Raw genomic sequence first — 20,449 nt, 5'->3', positions numbered from 1 at the left:
GAGGGTAGCTAATGTAACCCCACTATTTCAAAAAGGTGGTAGAGAGAAAACGGGGAATTATAGACATCGGTAGTGGGGAAAATGCTAGAGTCCATTATAAAAGATGTAATAGCAGAGCACTTGGAAAACAGTGACAGGATCGGACAAAGTCAACATGGATTTACAAAAGGTAAATCATGCTCGACTAATCTACTGAAATTTTTTGAGGATGTAACTGGTAGAATAGATAAGGGAGAACCAGCGGATGTGGTGTATTTGGACTTTCAGAAGGCTTTCGATAAGGTCCCGCATAAGAGATTAGCGTGCAAAGTTAAAGCACATGGGATTGGGGTAAGGTACTGACTTGGATAGAGAACTGGTTGGCAGACAGGAAGCAAAGAGTTGGAATAAACGGGTCTTTTTCCGAGTGGCAGGCAGTGACTAGTGGGGTACCGCAGGGATTGGTCCTAGGACCCCAGCTAGTCACAATATATATTAATGATCTAGACGAGGGATCTTGATGCAATATCTCCAAGTTTGCAGATGACAAAGCTGGGTGGGCGTGCGTGCTGTGAGGAGGATGCAGAGAAACTCCAGTATGATTTGTACAGGTTGGGTGATTATATTGCATCTGCCCAATGTGGATAAATGCGAGGTTATCCACTTTAGTGGCAAAAACAGGAAGGCAGATTATTATCTGAACGGCAATAGATTGGGAAAGGGGGAAGTGCAACGAGACCTGGGTGTCCTTGTGCACCAGTCGCTGAAGGTAAGCATGCAGGTGCAGCAGGCGGTTAAGAAGGCAAATGGTATGTTAGCTTTCATAGCGAGAAGATTCGAGTACAGGAGCAAGGATGTCTTGCTGCATTTGTACAGGGCCTTGGTGAGACCACAGCTTGAGTATTGTGTGCAGTTTTAGTCGCCTTATCTGAGGAAGGATGTTCTTGCAATGGAGGGAGTGCAGCAAAGATTCACCAGACTGATACCTGGGATGGCAGGAATGACGTATGAGGAGAGATTGGGTCGATTATGCTTATATTCACTAGAGTTTAGAAGAATGAGAGGGGATCTCATTGAAAATTATAAAATTCTAACAGGACTAGACAGACTAGATGCAGGAAGGATGTTCCCAATGGCTGGGGAGTCCAGAACCAGGGGTCACAGTCTAAGGATAAGGGGTAAGCCATTTAGGACTGAGATGAGGAGGAATTTCTTCACCCAGAGAGTGGTGAACCTGTGGAATTCTCTACCACAGAAGGCAGTTGAGGCCAATTCATTAAATATATTCAAGAATGAGTTAGATATATTTCTTAAGGCTAAAGGGATCAAGGGATATGGGGAGAAAGCAGGGACAGGGTACTGAATTTGGATGATTAGCCATGATCTCATTCAATGGCGGAGCAGGCTCGAGGGGCTGAATGGCCTACTCCTGCTCCTATCTTCTACATTTCTATGTGTTTAAACCCCTTGCTCACGGTGCATGCTCACAAACTGTTCAGAGATATCAGTCATTTCACACAGTAACAGTAATATTTGAAACAGCACCAAACAAACCATTTCAACCAGATACACTTTAGACATCACGCCACTAACCGTTTTCTGATCTGCACAAGCCTACATGTTAATCAGCAGTAATCGTACAAGACAACTTCAGAATTGAGGACACTTCATTGTAACAGACATGTTGCAAGAATCATGCTTTTCCTGTAATCCTCCTCTCAAGTTCAGGAACCTCTGATTTACACCTTCCTATAATCCCCACAACCACTCCTGGAGAGGCTATCCAACGTTAGCATAGGTCAGGGATTGTACCTGGAACCTTGTGGTCTGTATGGCTCGGCCAAATGCTGCCTTTATGTGCTGGGGAAGGTCGGACTATGGTTCTCAGCTCCTCTCAAGTCTTTACAGTAAATACAGAACTGCAATTTACTTTAGTGCTGGTTACAGTATTTTTTTTTTTTTTTTTTTTTTTTTTTTTTTAAATCGACTGAACATTTACTGCATTTGAAAGCATGTATAATTAATGATAACAAAAAAAATTAATTCTGTATTGCACACAGAATGATTCTTTGATCTTTTTGAATGAACGGAAAACCACGGGCTGAACACTCGGGATTTTCCGAGATTCACTTCCCAGTGGGAGTGTGGATTCGCCCCCATCGGCACTTCCAAGGGACTGACAGCCAAGAATTACAGCCAGTCTTCGTTCTATGTGACTGAAATTCTCCTGTACTCAAGAACGACGCAGTGAAACTGGTGTCGTACTTCTGTACTGAACAATTTGTCCCAAATATCGTGCCATAAGTCAGGGGCATTTTGCCTTTTTTTTAAAAAAGTAAATGTGCTGAATCTCTTCGTTTATGGGCTGTGGGATGCACGACCCCAAAAGGCCTTAGATAGAAACATAGAAGATAGGAGCAGGAGTAGGCCATTCGGCCCTTTGAGCCTGCTCCGCCATTCAACAAGATCATGGCTGATCATCCAAACCCTAGCACCCGGTCCCTACACCAAGCCCTATCCCCGTAACCCCACGTATTTAATCCCCCCCTAACACTAAGGGTCAATTTTAATCATGGCCAATCAACCTAACCCGCACATCTTTGGACTGTGGGAGGAAACCGGAGCACCCGGAGAAAACCCACGCAAACACGGGGAGAATGTGCAAACTCCACACAGACAGTCACCCGAGGCCGGATTTGAACCTTAGATGCAGAACTCAATTCAGATGTTTAAAATAAGGAAGATTTACTTGGGAAGCCAAGGTATTAGAAGGAGAAAGGGGGGCAGCTGGGATTAAGATGCTGGTTAACAAACTGCAGAGCAAATTCAATGGGCCAACTCGGATTCCTGTGCTTCTGCCCATGAACACCGACCTCCAATAATGTGCACAGCACAAGCCCAGGCAACAGGCTTCCCCCAGCAGAAAGTGTGTGTAAATGAGCAAAGGCAAATGTTGTACATAAAATTGCATTGTAATTATAAATTATAAACAAACAATTTACCCTGATTGTACATCAATGCATCAATATATAATATTGGTAATTTCCTCTTCCAGGTGCAGGAGCAATATCCCTTTATAAAGTGTTGCCGTGTGAGCACCTAGTTATGATTTTTAAAATGATAAACTATTAGCCTTGCCAGTGATGCCCACGTCCTGTGAATAAAAAAGCACTTAATCAGAGTTTCTATCTCAACATTTTCCCTGGATTTTTATTATGAAATAGTTGGTGCAGCAACTCTACTTTCTGCCACTAGATGGCATTTTATACTGTCTTTAATTTATTTTTCCCCACAGGGTATTTTTCTGAATATTAGCGGCCTGGTTTGGTACTTTGTGCCAGCAAAGGATGCACAGCATGTCTAGAGAACGCTGTAAGTAACTCCGGAAGGAGACAAGGACCACACCTAGCCATGACTCTTCCTCGGAGTTCCTCCCGCCCCCTCCCCCCATCACTGGGAGACATTGCCGCTTCCGCTCAGCGCTCCCCATTAAACCCAGCGAATGGAACGTAGCAGGACAGGACTTGAACCCTACCTGTAGCACAGACTAACCAATCAACATCAGTCCCAGCCCCATGCCAATGACCACTGGCACAGTAATCAACCAGCGTCACTGGAGTGAGATTTCAGTGTGTGTGTCACATCTAGTGGCAGGTAATGAGTACTCCGCCTGCTTTCAGAACTGAATTACTGAAGTCAAAAAGCAAAATATTGCAGTTGCTGAAATATAAACAGGAAGTGCTGGAAACGCTCAGCGAGTCAGGCAGCATCTGTGGAGAGAGGGAGGTAGGGTTAACATTTCACGTCAATGACCCTTCGTCAGAATCGGAAGGTATTCCAGATGAAACCTACCTTCCTCCCTCCAGTTGGCTGCCTGACCCACTGACTGTTTCCAGTATTTTCTGAATTACTTTGTCACTGGGTGAACTGTATAAATAAAATCACAGGCAATCTGCCTGTACTCAGTCCAGAGTACTCCAGAGCTACAGCACTCAGCGATTTAAGTATCCAGTTACTGTGTCAAGGGATCAAAGGCAGGGACCTTGATCTTAAATCACCGTGGATTAAAATCTTGGCAAGTAAAGGGGCACCGTCAACCTGTGAAAGCTTTGGGACACACATCCCTCGTGCCAGCAAACATAAATTGATTGAAAAGAACAAACCTCTCCCAAAATGAGGGACACCCCCTTCAGAGAGGATTAGATTTTTACAGATCTCACTTGTGGTCTTTGTGGGAATGGGTTTATTTTGTGCAGTTTTTAAAATAGGCTTTGATCTGGTCAGATGTTGCCGGAGGTGGGCCCCACTGGACAAACTGCAGAGCCTTTTGATATTCAAAATATAGAAAAGGGATGACCAGTCTGGAGCGATGAACTGCCGTGAATTAAAGTTCCCTAAAAGTTCAGTCCAAAAGCATCAAACATCCACATACTGAAGCCCCTGAATTTGCCATGATTGTCATCTTATGAATTATAGACAAGCAGCTCATAAAAAATAATCTATCACGTGTCTTTTAGCAAGTCTGACCACAGCAATACTGCAGGATTTCACACTATATTATTTTCCAGTACTTTGGTTCCTCTGTAGAATCGGATAAAGTCAAATGCTCCGAGGTCAAGCGTTTTGAACTTTCCATCAAGAATGAGCTCAGCGATGGCCCTGCCCACGGCAGGCGACTGCTGCAGGCCGTGCCCACTGAAGCCGGTCGCAAAAAACATGTTGGTAACCAGTGGGTGAGTGCCGATGATTGCATTCTGGTCGAAGGTGTTGTAATCGTAGTAACCTGCCCAGGCGCTTTTCAACTGAAGACAGAAAGTCATTAGATTAGAACAATGGTAACCAGCTCTCGCGCGAGGACCCCCTGCAAATACGCGCACACCCGCACGGACCCCCCCCCTGCAAATAGGCACACGCCGGTCCTGCAAGGACCCCCTGCAAATAGGCAGCCCCCCGCATGGACCCCCCTGCAAATAGGCACCCCCCCCCACATGGACCCCCCTGCAAATAGGCACCCCCCCCCACATGGACCCCCCTGCAAATAGGCACACACCTCGCATGGACCCCCCTGCAAATAGGCACACACCTCGCATGGACCCCCCTGCAAATAGGCACACACCTCGCATGGACCCCCCCTGCAAATAGGCACACACCTGTCCTGCAAGGACCCCCTGCAGATAGGCACACCCCCACACGGACACCCCTGCAAATAGGCACACACCTGTCCTGTAAAGACCCCCTGCAAATAGGCACACAACCACAGGGACACCCTGATGGCAAGGAGGAGATATTAAGACAGGTGCTTGGTCAGAGAGATAAGCTTTATGGAGGGTTTTAAAGGAGGAGAGAGAGAGGAAGAAAGGTTTAGGGGTGGGGAATTCCAGAGCTTAGAGTCTTGATGGGCGAAGGCACAGCCGCCAATGGTGGGTCGAAGGGAGTAGGCCAGAGTAGTAGGAATGCAGTGTTTGGAGAGTTATAGGGCTGGAGGTGGTTACAGAGATAGGGAGGGGTGAGACTAGCCCTGAATTTGCTGGGGCGGGGCTTCTCGCTGCAAACCCAGTTAGTTAGACTTTTTCCCTCACCCTTCAGCTTGAAAATGTTTTGCCCTGCAAGTTGCTGGAAGCTGATAACAGCGGCGAGGGCAACAGGGCATCTGGGACCTGAGGGACCAATATTCCATCTCCTTAACCAATGAGATTTAAGGATTGAGAAAGAAACATAGGAACGACAGAGAAGGAAAGAGGATGAATTACAGTCAAATCAGGTACAGAAAGAGAAAAAGAGGGAAAGAAAGATTGGATTGAGAGAAAAAAAGGAAAAGAGCAAAATTAAAAAAAAACTCAAAAATTTACCACCTGCAAGAATGAGACTCCACAGTTTGAATTGTTCCCTTTCTGGGCCGAAGAGGTTGACTGGCAGGAACATAAATCTCATTATTAAAAGGGTCCTTATGTCGTTGAGTACTCGCCTAAACCTTCTGCAGCAAGTGCAATTGCCAAGTATGGCGCAAATGCAGCAACTTCTTGAAACTCACGGACGGGGAGGTCGAGGGCGAGCTGCTGCTTTTGTGAGGCTAACAGCAGAGAGGACAAATCGTCCAGTAATTTGTGGCGATTCGCAACTCACGGGGTATCTCCTCCTCGCCACAGATTGCTGGATGATTTACACATTAATAATGGCGAGCACCATTAAACTCAGTTATTTTGCCAGCAAATTCTGGCCCATTGTGCCTGTTGCATTAACAAATAGATGTATTTGAAATACACAATTCACGAAGCACTGTGCTTGCAGACCTCGGATTGCCTGGTGTTAAACAGAAATCTAATGGCTTGACAGACACTGTTGTGGGCCCCAATTTGGTAACCTATGGACTTGTCCATTGAAGAAGGGAGTTTCTACTAAAAACAAATAGAATAATCAGCTGCCAGTTCCGACAGCTGGCTCAGTGGGAAAGGCATTGCCCACACAATAGACACACATCCAGGCCAGGAAGGTCTGAGGTTCAAACCACAGTGTGCTGAATTAGCTGATGTCAGCTGGGGCAGCAGTGTGTACTCGAACAGTGGTCAGTGCCCATAAGCCAGGGAGGGGAAGTGAATAAACAGCTGCTCCAGATTACCATCCAGTGACTCCAGCTTGCATGATGTAAGCAGATGCAGACAGTGGGCGAGGGCAGGATCGAGCTCAGCAGTGATGTCCCTCCACAGTCAAGCCATCCGCTGACCGTCAGCATTCAGCGGGCTCCCACACGAAGAATGGCCAGTCGAGCGAGGTACTGAGGACAGCTGGAGCCCGGCTTCAGTCACCGCGAAAAAACAAAGATGGCATTCAGGTGACACGGCATCAATATCCTTTAAAGACGTTGGGATGCCACATAAATAACTTACCTTCAGGGACTCGAAGACAGGCACTCTCTGGGCCAGACTGGGCCACACTGCCTCCTGGAAGTATTCATAATCCACTTCCAGATCACTGTTGTCCAGCTCCTCCTCCTACAACAGCCAGGAATTAGTGTTACTGAGAGGTTTTGTGCCAAAACGGTTTCATTCACAGCAAGAGAGATGGGCAAATTTCTATTTATTATGTCTCTTTTGTGAATGTTGTGCTCAAGGTGAAGGATGTTAGAGACTGAGGAATGGAAACTGCCCCCTCAAACACTTCCAGGCACGGTGCAGTATCATTCAGGTGCAGAGTAAAGATCCCCCTACAGTGCCCAGACACTCCCCGGTCAGGTACAGAGTAAAGATCCCCCCTACAGTGTCCAATCAGACACTCCCCGGTCAGGTGCAGAGTAAAGATCCCCCCCTACAGGGCCCAATCAGACACTCCCCGGTCAGGTGCAGAGTAAAGATCCCCCCCTACAGGGCCCAATCAGACACTCCCCAGTCAGGTGCAGAGTAAAGATCCCCCTGCAGTGCCCAATCAGACACTCCCCAGTCAGGTACAGAGTAAAGATCCCCCCTACAGTGCCCAATCAGACACTCCCCAGTCAGGTGCAGAGTAAAGATCCCCCCTACAGGGCCCAATCAGACACTCCCCGGTCAGGTGCAGAGTAAAGATCCCCCCTACAGTGTCCAATCAGACACTCCCCGGTCAGGTGCAGAGTAAAGATCCCCCCCTACAGGGCCCAATCAGACACTCCCCGGTCAGGTGCAGAGTAAAGATCCCCCCTACAGGGCCCAATCAGACACTCCCCGGTCAGGTGCAGAGTAAAGATCCCCCCCTACAGGGCCCAATCAGACACTCCCCAGTCAGGTGCAGAGTAAAGATCCCCCTGCAGTGCCCAATCAGACACTCCCCAGTCAGGTGCAGAGTAAAGATCCCCCCTACAGTGCCCAATCAGACACTCCCCAGTCAGGTGCAGAGTAAAGATCCCCCTACAGTGCCCAATCAGACACTCCCCAGTCAGGTGCAGAGTAAAGATCCCCCCTACAGGGCCCAATCAGACACTCCCCAGTCAGGTGCAGAGTAAAGATCCCCCTGCAGTGCCCAATCAGACACTCCCCAGTCAGGTGCAGAGTAAAGATACCCCCTACAGTGCCCAATCAGACACTCCCCAGTCTGGTGCAGAGTAAAGATCCCCCTACAGTGTCCAATCAGACACTCCCCGGTCAGGTGCAGAGTAAAGATCCCCCCTACAGTGCCCAATCAGACACTCCCCAGTCAGGTGCAGAGTAAAGATCCCCCTACAGTGCCCAATCAGACACTCCCCGGTCAGGTGCAGAGTAAAGATCCCCCTACAGTGCCCAATCAGACACTCCCCGGTCAGGTGCAGAGTAAAGATCCCCCCTACAGTGTCCAATCAGACACTCCCTGGTCAGGTGCAGAGTAAAGATCCCCCCTACAGTGTCCAATCAGACACTCCCCAGTCAGGTGCAGAGTAAAGATCCCCCTACAGTGTCCAATCAGACACTCCCCAGTCAGGTGCAGAGTAAAGATCCCCCTACAGAGTCCAATCAGACACTCCCCAGTCAGGTGCAGAGTAAAGATCCCCCTACAGTGTCCAATCAGACACTCCCTGGTCAGGTGCAGAGTAAAGATCCCCCTACAGTGCCCAATCAGACACTCCCCGGTCTGGGAAAACAACTGGATTAAGACTGATCAAACTAATTTCACATAGGACACGGAGGAGACTTTAATCTCGCCTGCCTTGGCTGGATTTGTACCCAACTCCTAGATGTTAAAAGCCAGTAAATGGAATGCGCTGCCCGACAGGGCGGTGGAAGCAGATTCCATAGTAACTTTCAAAAGGGAATTGGAAAAATACTTGAAAAGGAAAAATTTGCAGGGCTATGGGGAATGAGCAGGGGAGTGGGATTAATTTGAAAAGCTGTCAAAGTGCCAGCACAGGCATGATGGACCGAATGGCCTCCTTCTGTGCTGTAAGATTTTATAAAGAGCCTTGTGTAGAGCTGCTGAGCCCACACCGCCAAATAGAAGCATCATACTCTCTGCCAAGGAGGAATGGAACTAGTCCGGGGGAGGGGCGATGAGAATAAAAACTGAGGCAGAGTAAATGGCATCTTCAGAGGCATCCGGGCACGACAGTATATCCATCCTGGTCATCTCGCCAACCCACACCACAAGCTTCCATAGACAACGGGAAGAATGCGAACCGCAGCTCACACAGACCAGGCAGTGCTTACCTCGGTCGGAGAAAGTCCTCCCACGTAGTTTCCTCCCAAGCCTTCTCGACGGAAGTACGTCCCCTTGTGGTCAATGAACAATGGGCATTCCAGCCCCGGACCGTTTGGACAGTGGAAGACATACACATACCTGACGGAGAAGGAGAAAGAGATTAAAGAGCTTTTGAACGCTGCATCGATGACCTGACTTACTATGGATCACCAGTAATAGCCGCACAGCCCAGAAGATCCCAGCATCGACCCCGAGTCTTTGCTGAGTTAGCTGATCTCGACTGGGGCAGAGGTAGAGACATTACAATTGACTTCACCACGCTTGGGCTGGCATGGGGAGGAAAGCCAGGGATCCTGCTTCTGATCTGTTAACTATCGACTCCTGCAGGAAAACGAGGACTTCAGGTGAAAACAGAATCAGATTTAACTGTGACCACCCACAGTCGAGCAGCCTTGCCGACACTCACGGCCTTGGCTGCCAAATGAAGAATGGGCACCTGGGTGAACGTATCGATAGTCAACATGAAACCTACTCCAGCAAGAGCCATCAGCCTAAGGGGAGGGAACATGCAAATTGTAAAAAGGTACACACATGTTTGAATAGGAAAAAAATTGCCTATTTAAATCTCGGTTGCATGGAAGATGAGAAAGGGCTTCTTTATCGAGGGAATTAGTTTGCAGGGGGACTGGTGGGTGTGTCTAAAATCTCAGTAAGCAGATTCTAGGAATGCTCCCATTCAGATCACTCAACCCGAGAAAGTTTAACAAAATGCTTCAGCTGCCCTTGATCAGATTGGTAGCTTCATTTGTTTGGGGCCCAAATGTTCTGAGGCTTTCACCAATGACTGTTCAATCGATCGCTACGGGCTGTGCCAATAGCGGCCTGGTGATGGTTCTCTGCTCTCCCCAAGCCTCTCCCCTCAGCAGAGCAGGAATTAAATCCGCTTTCCTTTGCGCCGCGTGCTGAGATCAGGAAGTCTCCGTGTGGGGGAAATTATGGGCAGGAACCCGTCCAACCCCCTGCGCCTCGCCTACTCCACCCCAGCAAAGCTCAGGTGATGCCTGCGGTTATTACTGGGGCGCGTCACTGCGTTTCACTCGCGACTTTAAATTCAGTGGAGTGACTGGTGCACCAGGTTCTGGCAAATAGAACCTCAGCCACAACCAATGTTGCAATCCCCTTATAGTGAAAAACATGCAGCTCTGCAAAAAGAGAGAAATCTTTTATTTTTACTGCAGATTCTGTGTGCTTAACTATGCAGCCTTCCCCACTCTGTATTTCTCCATGTCCCCTGCCTCCTTTGCTCACCTTTTTCTGGGCTCTACGGGGAGCTTCGTACCCTCCAAGGTGCCTTCAGGACCACTGCCGATCCCGATCATCTCTGCCACTTTGCCCGACCATGCTCCAGCCGCATTGATCAGCAGCGCGCACTCCACCGGCTGGTACTCCACACTGTTTGGCATCCGCACCTGCCATCCAGCAGACACAGCAAGGGTCAACACTGGATCCAATCCATCATTTAACTAGAAGCTCGTGTGACAACCCCAGCAACGCGGGCCGGGGAACGTCACAGTGATGTTTTGTGCTCAAGATCCCCTCACATTCAGTCTCAAATGCAGCCTCCCGGAGGTGCCGAGAGCTGGCTAAACACTTCTCCATAAGGAAGGAGAGTTATCCGAGATCCTCTCACTCGTCTCTCAGCAGACACCTGGAAGTAGGTCTTTATCCCACCTTGTGCTCTTAGTTCTGGGCAGAATTCAGAGCATAATTGGTAAAAAAAAATAAAACCCACCTTCCCGGATGGTTGGTAAAGTTAGCAGGTAATTGAGCCATACAGACCAGAATGGAGATAAATTGATGCCTTGATTATATAGGACATGCTTCTTGTATTTGGTCGTTGCTACTTGGCTCAGTGAGCACATGCTCAGTGTGGTACTGCGCCTTACAGGGCAGAAGGTCCCAAGTTCAATGGCTGGTACGTGATAAGTTGCCTGATCTCTGCTCAGGTAGACACGTTGCAATTGGCCTCAGCACCCTGGTCTAGGCAGGGGAGAATCGTCGGGGGCTCCTGATCCACGTACAGGGACCTCGGCTGGAAATGGGTGCGCGTGCGCGGATGGATGCAGATGTTGGATGAGGACAAGATTGGGTCCGACGGTGACACATGGTGAATATCCTATCACACTCTGGTTCAGGCTCACAAAAGAGTGATGGCCACGAGTGAAGTGCCCGGTGCCCGTCAAACCTGTAGCCCAGCAGTAACCAGCGCTTTCAGGATAGGAGGGAAGAAGACAGGAACAATGAGAAAACTAAAAAGGCTTTTCTGAGGATCACTCCCTCCAGTCAATTCTGTGGATTTTAAAACTTTTTTTTCATTTATTTCTTAGCAATGAATTAAAAATTGCCAGAAAATCTTTTTGTTGGGGGAAGGGAAACAACAAGGGGAACTGAAGTTGGTTCCACAGATTTAAGTTGAAGGACTTTTAAGGTTCCAGGGATGAGCAATTAGTTACGTGGATAGACTGGAGAAGCTGGGGTTGTTCTTTTTAGAGCAGAGAAGGCCAAGAGGAGATTTAATAGAGGTGTTCAAAATCATGAAGGGTTTAGATAGAGTAAATAAAGACAAACGGTTTCTAATGGCTGAAGGGTCGCTAATCAGAGGGCACAGATTTAAAGAGATTGGCAAAAGAACCAGAGGCAACAGGAGGAAAAACTTTTTTTTACGCGACGAGTGGTTAGGATCTGTAATGCACTGCTTGAAAGGGTGGTGGAAACAGTTTCAATAGTAGCCTTCAAAAGGAAATTTGATAAATACTTGGAGAAAAAAATTGCAGGGATATGGGGAAAGAGTGGGGGGAGTGGGACTAACTGGATTGCTCTTCGAAAGAGCTGGTGCAGCTTTGATGGGCTGAATGGCCTCCTTCTGGGCTGTCCTGGACAATATTTATCCCTCAATCAACGTAACCAAAACAGATTATCTGGTCATTATCACATTGCTGTTTGTGAGAGCTTGCTGTGCGCAAATTGGCTGCTGCGTTTCCTACATTACAACAGTGACTACACTTCGAAAATACTTCATTGGCTGTAAAACACTTTGAGACGTCCGGTGGTCGTGAAAGGCGCTATATAAATGCAAGTCTTTCTTTTATTATTTTATGATTCTATGAAAAGATCCTCTATAGAAGGCAACAATTTAATTTCTCCCAGGATGGGCAGGTACACCCAACATCCAGGTCTCTGGGCAGGCCAAGGGAAGGTGTGCAAGAGTGGCTCATGGCGACTCCTCCAGTTTCAACCCCCTCCCTTTCCACGGAGCCACTTAGTTAGTTACAGACTGGCTTGATCACACTCTGATCCAGGGATGGAGTGGGGCAGAGAGTAGTATAAAGTTAAATGCTAGTTATACAGGAAACTCTTTTTTATCCGGCACTGGTTTATCAAAAAGTCCGGATTACAGAGAGGTATAGTAAAAGGCCCGTACACAGCAACAGATCCAGGCGTCCCTGTTGCTTAGCAACAGGTGCAGGAACCCCAGCCACAAGATCCAGGCGTCCCTGTTGCTTAGCAACAGGTGCAGGAAGCCCAGTTACACAGCCACAGATCCAGGAACTGCCACTAATATGAAGTAAACTTACCTGAACCTACTCCTGAATTTTGCCGGTTAACAGAGATTTCCGGTTATTTAGGTGCCGGTAAATCGAGAGTTTCCTGTACAAAGCTCTGGTTAGACCCCATTTAGTTTATTTTAGTTCTGGGCACCGCACCTCAGGAAGGATATATTGGCCTTGGAGGGGGGGCAGCGCAGATTCACCAGAATGATACCGGGGGCTAAAAGGGTTAAATGATTGAGGACAGGTTGCACAGACTAGGCTTGCATTCCCTCGAGTATAGAAGATTAAGTGGTGATCTAATTGAGGTGTTTAAGATGATTTGAAAGGGTAGAGAGAAACTATTTCCTCTGGTGGAGAGTCCAGAACAGGGGAGCATAACCTTAAAATTAGAGCTAGGCTGTTCAGGGGTGATGTCTAATTTTCTTTTGTGCGCGGTCACTTTAACTGGCCACGCGGCCCATTCAACTTTTCGCGCATGTGCGATTTCTTCCATATAAAAGCCATCCACGCAGCTCAGTGGGAACGCTGGCCATGATCTAACTGAATGGCGGAACAGGCTCGAGGGGCAGAATGGCCTATTCCTGTTCCTATGAAGAAGCTGAAGTTACCGCTGTTCTCGTACATTGACATGGTGAATTCTTTTCAGCGAGACGCTCCTGCCATCGTCTGTCTTCATCTCTCTGGTGGAATGCTGAAAACCTGTTCAAATATAGAAATTTTAAAAATGTTATTGAGCAGTCTGAAGATCAGCAGCACTGCAACAATATCGGCACATACAGCGGCTCCACCACCCTCCCAACAACTGCGGCAAACTGACTCACAATCGCAGATGTGTTGGGTCAGCCGAAGGCTCTGTTGTTGGCTCAGAGCCATGTTTACACTGAGCTGGTAGAAATAAAAGCTTGCGAGGTGAGTATGGTGCGATCGGCCAGGTGTCCTCAAGCTTCCTTTGTAAAATCAAAGTCCTTTTTTTTTAATGGCCTTGTAGTATTGTTAGAGTGACCTGGGTGTCATTCCTATGTTCCGATTCACTTGCTTTATAAACAGAATAGCATAACTACGTGATGGGGTTATTCAATATCATCACCACGCCTGATGTATTTTATTAACAGTTTAATGTTATAGCTTACAAGATAGATAAGGATTTGAAAGGCCATTTTGGCCCGTCTTAGTTAATCAATACAGAAAGAATCTACAATCTGTCTAATACCATCCAACTGCAATTTCTGGGATATGGGTGACACTGGAAAGTCAGTATTTATTGCGTATCCCTAGTTGGCATGAGGGCATTAAGAATCAACCACATAGTGTGAGACTGAGGTCACGTGTACACCAGCTCCAGTGGGACATTAGTGAATCAGTTGGGTTTTAAAAAGCTTTCATGGTTACTTTTCTGGTGCCAAAAATGACTGTAACCGCTTGGCCACCGTACAAACAATTGGCATGCAGAATCTGAGCAGTAGGGAATGTCAGCAGCTCAGCGCCTCCGACTGCCCGGAGACTGTAGGACAGTGTATAACATAAGTTGACAGGTTGGTGTAGGTAAAGAGCATTATGGGATGGTTAGGGCTCCAGTAAAGGAAGAAGTGGAGAAACCATAGCGTACATCAGGAGTGATTCGGCAGAAGGTTTAAAACATTTAGTAGGAAATGAGTAAAATAGCTTAACAACAGAAATCAGTATTCATATCATTGTATTTATGAGAATTTATTCTGTGTCATACAGGCTACGCACGGTTCAGATTAGATTGTTAGAATTCTGCAAGCTAAAGCAAGACAGGACATGCTGTAAAGTTTAGGGTAATTCAAGAAAAATCAGGTTTCATTAAAGGTTCTGAGTAAAGTTCTGTCTAACTGAAAAGGAGGAGTGGAGCCACAGAACCCAAGGTCTCTAAGTTAATAGGCGTGAGAGCGGACCGGCGGGAGAGAGGGGGGACTGGCCGCAGATAAAGGTAGGCCCGAGAGGCCAAAGCCCGGAGGGAGCACGAGCGTCAGGGAGTGAGGTAAAAAACCTAAAGTGACATCAGCACAAGGGAAGGAGCTGATTGGTGAGTAGCTGGTGATTTTTTTTTTTTAAAGTCTTGAGTTTTTAAATCTTGAGTTCTGTTAAGTTAGTTAATAGTCTATTAAGTAGAGGCATGGCAGGGCACCTTAGTCCCATGGAATGAACATCTTGTGCCATGTGGGAACTCCAGGGTGCGTCCAGTGTCCTGGACAACTACATGTGCAGGAAGTATCGTCAGCTGGAGGAGCTCAAGATTCAGGTTTCGAAGCTTGAGCAGCAGTTGGCATCACTACGATGCAACCTTTGAGGCTGAGAGCTACATGGACAGCACGTTTCAGGAGGTGGTCACCTCGCAGCGTAAGAGTGCACAGGGATAGAGGGAATGGGTGACTGTCAGACAGACAAGGAGAGGTAGTGCAGGAGTCCCGAGTGTATCTCACTCTCTAACCAGTATGAATACGGAGGAGGGCGATGGTTCCTCTGGGCAGTACAGCCAGAGCCAAGTCCACAGCACCACGGGTGGCTCAGCTGTACGGGGGGAGGGTGGGTGGAGGAGGAAGATCGCAAAAGCAATAGTGATAGGAGATTCGATAGTTTGGGGAACACGGGCGTTTCTGCCGCCGCAGACGTGATTCCAAAATAGTATGTTGCCTCCCTGGTGCCAGGGTCAAGGATGTCACTGAGCGGCTGCAGAACATTCTGAGGGGGTACGGTAAACAGCCAGAGATCGTGGTCCATATCGGTATCAACAAGAGAAAGAGGGATGAGGTCCTGCAGGCAAATTTTAGGGAGCTAGGAAAGAGATGAAAAAGCAAGACCTCAAAAGGTAGTAATCTCCGGATTACTCCCGGTGCCACGAGTTAGTGAGTATAGAAATAGGAGGATAGAACAGATGAATGCGTGGCTGAAGAGATGGTGCAGAAGGGAGGGCTTTAGATTCCTGGGACATTGGGACTGGTTCTGGGGGAGGTGGGTCCTGTACAGTCCGGATGGGCTGCACCTCAACAGAGCCGGGAGCAATGTCCTCGCAGGGGGGGTTTGCTAGTGCTGTTGGGGAGGGTTTAAACTAGAGGAAACTCTCTGGTATCCGGCACCGGCGGGACCGGGATGGCGCTGGTTGATTAAAAATTCCAGGTGACGGAGAGGGTTATCTACCGAGGCTATTTTTAACAAAGAGTCAGACTCCTGTTATTGAGGTGCTCGGACTTCCGACAGCGCCAAGCAGCTGGAGAACTACCCCCACTGACTAACTCGGCCACCGCGGGAGACTCTGACTTGGCAACATTACCGGTTATTGAGGTGTTGATTTCGGAGTATGAATTTTGCCGGTTAATAGAGAATTCCGGATATTTAGGTGCCATTTAAACGAGAGAGTCCTGTAATTTGGCAGGGGGTTGGGCACCAGGATGTGACATTAGAAAGGAGAAACAAGATGCACAAAGGATTGGGAGAGGCAGATAGCACTAGAGTAAGAAATAGCACGGTATTAGGTGGGGTCAATCTAAGAGAGAATACAAGGAGGTCTCAGATAGGTTTACAGTGCATGTGTGTAAATGCACGAAGTGTGGTAAATAAGGTTGGTGAGCTGTCGGCGCAAATAGCCACATGGGAATATGATGTCGTGGCGATAACGGAGATCTGGCAGGATTGGGTACTAAATATTCCTGGATAGGTGGTGTTCAGGAAAGATAAAGGAGGAAAGGAGGTGAGGTGGTAGTATTGATTAAGGAGAATATTACAGTGCTGGAGAGAGGGGATGTCCTGGAGGGGTCAAGGACAGAATCTAGTTGGTTCGAGTTAAGAAACAATAGAGGTGCCATTACACTACTAGGTGTATTCTATAGACCGCCAACTAGTGGGAAGGATATAGAGGAGCAAATTTACAGGGAAATTACAGAGAGGTGCAAGAATTATAGAGTAGTGATAATAGGCGACTTCAACTATCCGAATATAGACTGGGATAGTAATAGTGTAAACGGCAGAGAGAGGGAAGAATTTCTGAACTGTGTTCAGGAGAACTTTCTTCATCAGTAAGTTTCTGGCCCAATGAAGAAGGAGGCATTGCTGGAGCTGGTTCTAGGGAATGAGGTGGAGAAAGTGTCAGTAGGGAACAGTGATCTTAGTATCATAGGTTTAGACTAGCTATGGAAAAAGACAGGGAGCAATCTAGAGTAAAAATACTTAATTGGAGGAAGGTCAATTTCAGTGGGTTGAGAACGGATCTGGCCCGGGTAAATTGGAATCAAAGATTGGCAGGTTCAATGAGGAGTGCAGAAGTGCATGCCAGGAGCAACACCACGCGTACCTAAAACTGAGGTGCCAACCTGGGGAAACTGCAACACTGGACTACATGCAAGCTAAACAGCGAAAGCAGCATGCTATAGACAGAGCTAAGCAATCCTACAATCAACGGATCAGATAAAAGCTCTGCAGTCCTGCCACATCCAGTCGTGAGTGGTGGTGGACCATTAAACAACTAACGGGAGGAAGAGGCTCCATGAACATCCCCATCCTCAATGATGGCGGAGCCCAGCACGCGAGTGCAAAAGACAAGGCTGAAGCGTTTGCAACCAGCTTCAGCCAGAAATGCCGAGTGGCTGATCCATATCGGCCTCCTCCCGAGGTCCCCACCATCACAGAAGCCAGTCTTCAGCTAATTCGATTCACTCCACGTGATATCAAGAAACAGCTGAGCGCACTGGATATAGCAAAGGCTATGGGCCCTGAAACATCCCAGCTGTCATGCTGAAGACTTGTGCTCCAGAAATAGCCGCGCCTCTAGCAAAGCTGTTCTAGTAAAGCTACAACACTGGCATCTGCCCGATAATGTGGAAAACTGCCCAGGTATGTCCTGTCCACAAAAAGCAGGACAAATCCAATCCGGCCAATTACCGCCCCATAAGTCTACTCTCAATCATCAGCAAAGTGATGGAAGGTGTCGTCGACAGTGCTATCAAGCGGCACTTACCACTAACCTGCTCACAGATGCTCAGTTTGGGTTCCGCCAGGACCACTCAGCTCCAGACCTCATTACAGCCTTGGTCCAAACATGGACAAAGGAGCTGAATTCCAGAGGTGAGGCGAGAGTGACTGCCCTGAACATCAAGGCAGCATTTCACCGAGTGTGGCATCAAGGAGCCCTAGTAAAATTGAAGTCAATGGAAATCAGAAGGGAAACTCTTCACTGGCTGGAGTCATACTTCGCACAAAGAAAGATGGTTGTAGTTATTGGAGGTCAATCATCACAGCCTCAGGACATCACTGCAGGAGTTCCTCAGGCCCAACCATCTTCAGCTGCTTCATCAATGACCTTCCCTCCATCACATGGTCAGAAGTGGGGATGTTCGCTGATGGTTGCACAGTGTTCAGTTCCATTCACAACTCCTCAGATAATGAAGCAGTCCATGCCCGAATGCAGCAAGACCTGGATGACATTCAGGCTTGGGCTGCTAAGTGGCAAGTAACATTCGCACCACACAAGTGCCAGGCAATGACTATCTCCAACAAGCGAGAGTCTAATCACCACCCCTTGACATTCAACGGCATTACCATCGCCGAATCCCCCACCATCAACATCCTGGGGGTCACCATTGCACAAGTCAGGAGTGTGCTGGAATACTCTCCACTTGCCTGGATGAGTGCAGCTCCAACAACACTCAAGAAGCTCGACATCATCCAGGACAAAGCAGCCCGCTTGATTGGCACCCCATCCACCACCTTAAACATTCACTCCCTGCACCACCAGTGCACCGTGACTGCAGTGTGTACCATCTACAAGATGCACTGCAGCAACTCGCCAAGGCTTTTGCGGCAGCACCTCCCAAACCCGCGACCACTTCCACCTAGAAGGGCAAGGGCAGCAGGCGCATGGGCACACCATCACCTGCAAGTTCCCCTCCAAGTTACACATCATCCTGACTTGGAAATATATTATTGTTCCTTCATCGTCGCTGGGTCAAAATCCTGGAACTCCTTCCCTAACAGCACTTTGGGAGTACCTCCGCCACATGGACTGCAGTGGTTCAAGGCGGCGGCTCCCCACCACCTTCTCAAGGGCAACTAGGGATGGGCAATAAATGCCAGCCTTGCCAGCGACGCCCACATCCCAGGAACAAATGGAAAAAAAATAGCAAAACTGTAATCGAACAATGGGCTGCTTTTAAAGAGGAGATGGTTCGGGTACAGTCGAGGTACATTCCGAGGGGGAATTGTAGGGCAACCAAAGTCAGGGCTCCCTGGATAACAAAAGAGATAGAGAGGAGGTTAACCAGAAAAAGGGGGCGTATGACAGATATCAGGTTGAGAATACAAGCGAGAACCAGGCTGAATATAGAAAGTTCAGAGGGGAAGTGAAAAAGGAAATAAAGAGGGGCAACGAGTATGAGACTAGATTGGCAGCTAACATAAAAGGGAATCCAAAAGTCTTTAGGCATATAAATAGTAAACGGGTAGTAAGAGGAGACCTATGCATGGAGGCAGAGGGCATGGCTGAGGTACTAAATGAGTACTTTGCATCTGTCTTTACCAAGGAAGAAGGTGCTGCCAAAGTCATAGTGAAAGAGGAGGTAGTTGAGATACTGGAGGGATAAAAATTGATAGAGGAGGTACTAGAAAGGTTGGCTGTATTTAAAGTAGATAAGTCACCAGGGCCAGATGGGATGCATCCTAGGATGCTGAGGGAAGTGAAGGAAGAAATTGCAGAGGTATTGGCCATAATCTTCCAATCCTTAGATACGGGGGTGGTGCCAGAGGACTGGAGAATTGCAAATGTTCAAAAACTTGTTCAAAAAAAGGTGCAAGGATAAGCCAAGCAACTACAGGCCAGTCAGTTTAACCTTGGTAGCAGGGAAGCTTTTAGAAACTATAATCCAGGACAAAATTGTCACTTGGACACGTGTGGATTAATTAAGGAAAGCCAGCACAGATTTGTTATAGGCAAATTGTGTTTAACTAACTTGATTGAGTGTTTTGATGAGGTAACAGAGAGGGTTGATGAGGGCAATGCAGTTGATGTGGTGTACATGGACTTCCAAAAGGCGTTTGATAAGGTTCCAGCAAAGTTGAAGCCCATGGAATAAAGGGGACAATGGCAGCATGGATATGAAATTGGTTAAGTGACAGGAAACAAGAGTAGTGGTGAACGGTTGTTTATCAGACTGGAGGAAGGTGTACAGTGGTGTTCCCCAGGGGTCAGTGCTAGGACCACGGCTTTTCTTGATGTATATTAATGACTTGGACTTGGGTGTACAGGGCACAATATCAAAATTTGCAGATGACACAAAACTTGGAAGTATAGTGAACAGTGAGGAGGATAGTGATAGACTTCAAGAGGACATAGACAGGCTGGTGGAATGGGCGGACATGTGGCAGATGAAATTTAACGCAGAAAAGTGCGAAGTGATACATTTTGGTAGGAAGAACGAGGAGAGGCAATATAAACTAAAGGGTACAATTCTAAAAGGGGTGCATGAACAGAGAGACCTGGGGGTATATGTGCACAAATCGTTGAAGGTGGCAGGGCAGGTTGAGAAAGCGGTGAAAAAAGCATACGGGATCCTGGGCTTCATAAATAGAGGCATAGAGTACAAAAGCACGGAAGTTATGATGAACCTTTATAAAACACTGGTTCGGCCTCAACTGGAGTATTGTGTTCAATTCTGGGCACTGTATTTTAGGAAGGATGTGACGTCCTTAGAGAGGGTGCAGAAAAGATTTACAAG

The 20,449-nt window shown here is 47.7% G+C and overlaps 1 protein-coding gene across 2 annotated transcripts in view; it reads right to left on the bottom strand.

Annotated features, from left to right (window-relative positions):
• Positions 1 to 1,487: 1,487 nt before the first annotated feature.
• Positions 1,488 to 20,449, bottom strand: part of foxred1 (FAD-dependent oxidoreductase domain containing 1) — a 50,555-nt gene continuing 31,593 nt past the window's right edge. For both annotated transcript variants that reach the window (XM_085968147.1, XM_085968148.1), the window contains 5 exons: positions 13,348 to 13,424; positions 10,423 to 10,583; positions 9,123 to 9,252; positions 6,864 to 6,968; positions 1,488 to 4,781 (listed from right to left, as the gene is read on the bottom strand). In XM_085968147.1, the coding sequence (XP_085824273.1) occupies positions 4,527 to 4,781; positions 6,864 to 6,968; positions 9,123 to 9,252; positions 10,423 to 10,583; positions 13,348 to 13,424 (728 nt within the window). In that variant the 3' untranslated portion in view covers positions 1,488 to 4,526. The remainder of the gene's footprint in view (positions 4,782 to 6,863; positions 6,969 to 9,122; positions 9,253 to 10,422; positions 10,584 to 13,347; positions 13,425 to 20,449) is intronic.

The sequence above is a fragment of the Somniosus microcephalus genome, chromosome 26, assembly GCF_052327205.1.
Source record: "Somniosus microcephalus isolate GS21.2 chromosome 26, FLI_Smic_1.0, whole genome shotgun sequence".
Classification (NCBI taxonomy): domain Eukaryota; kingdom Metazoa; phylum Chordata; class Chondrichthyes; order Squaliformes; family Somniosidae; genus Somniosus; species Somniosus microcephalus.
This window is presented reverse-complemented; position numbering and strand designations above follow the sequence as displayed.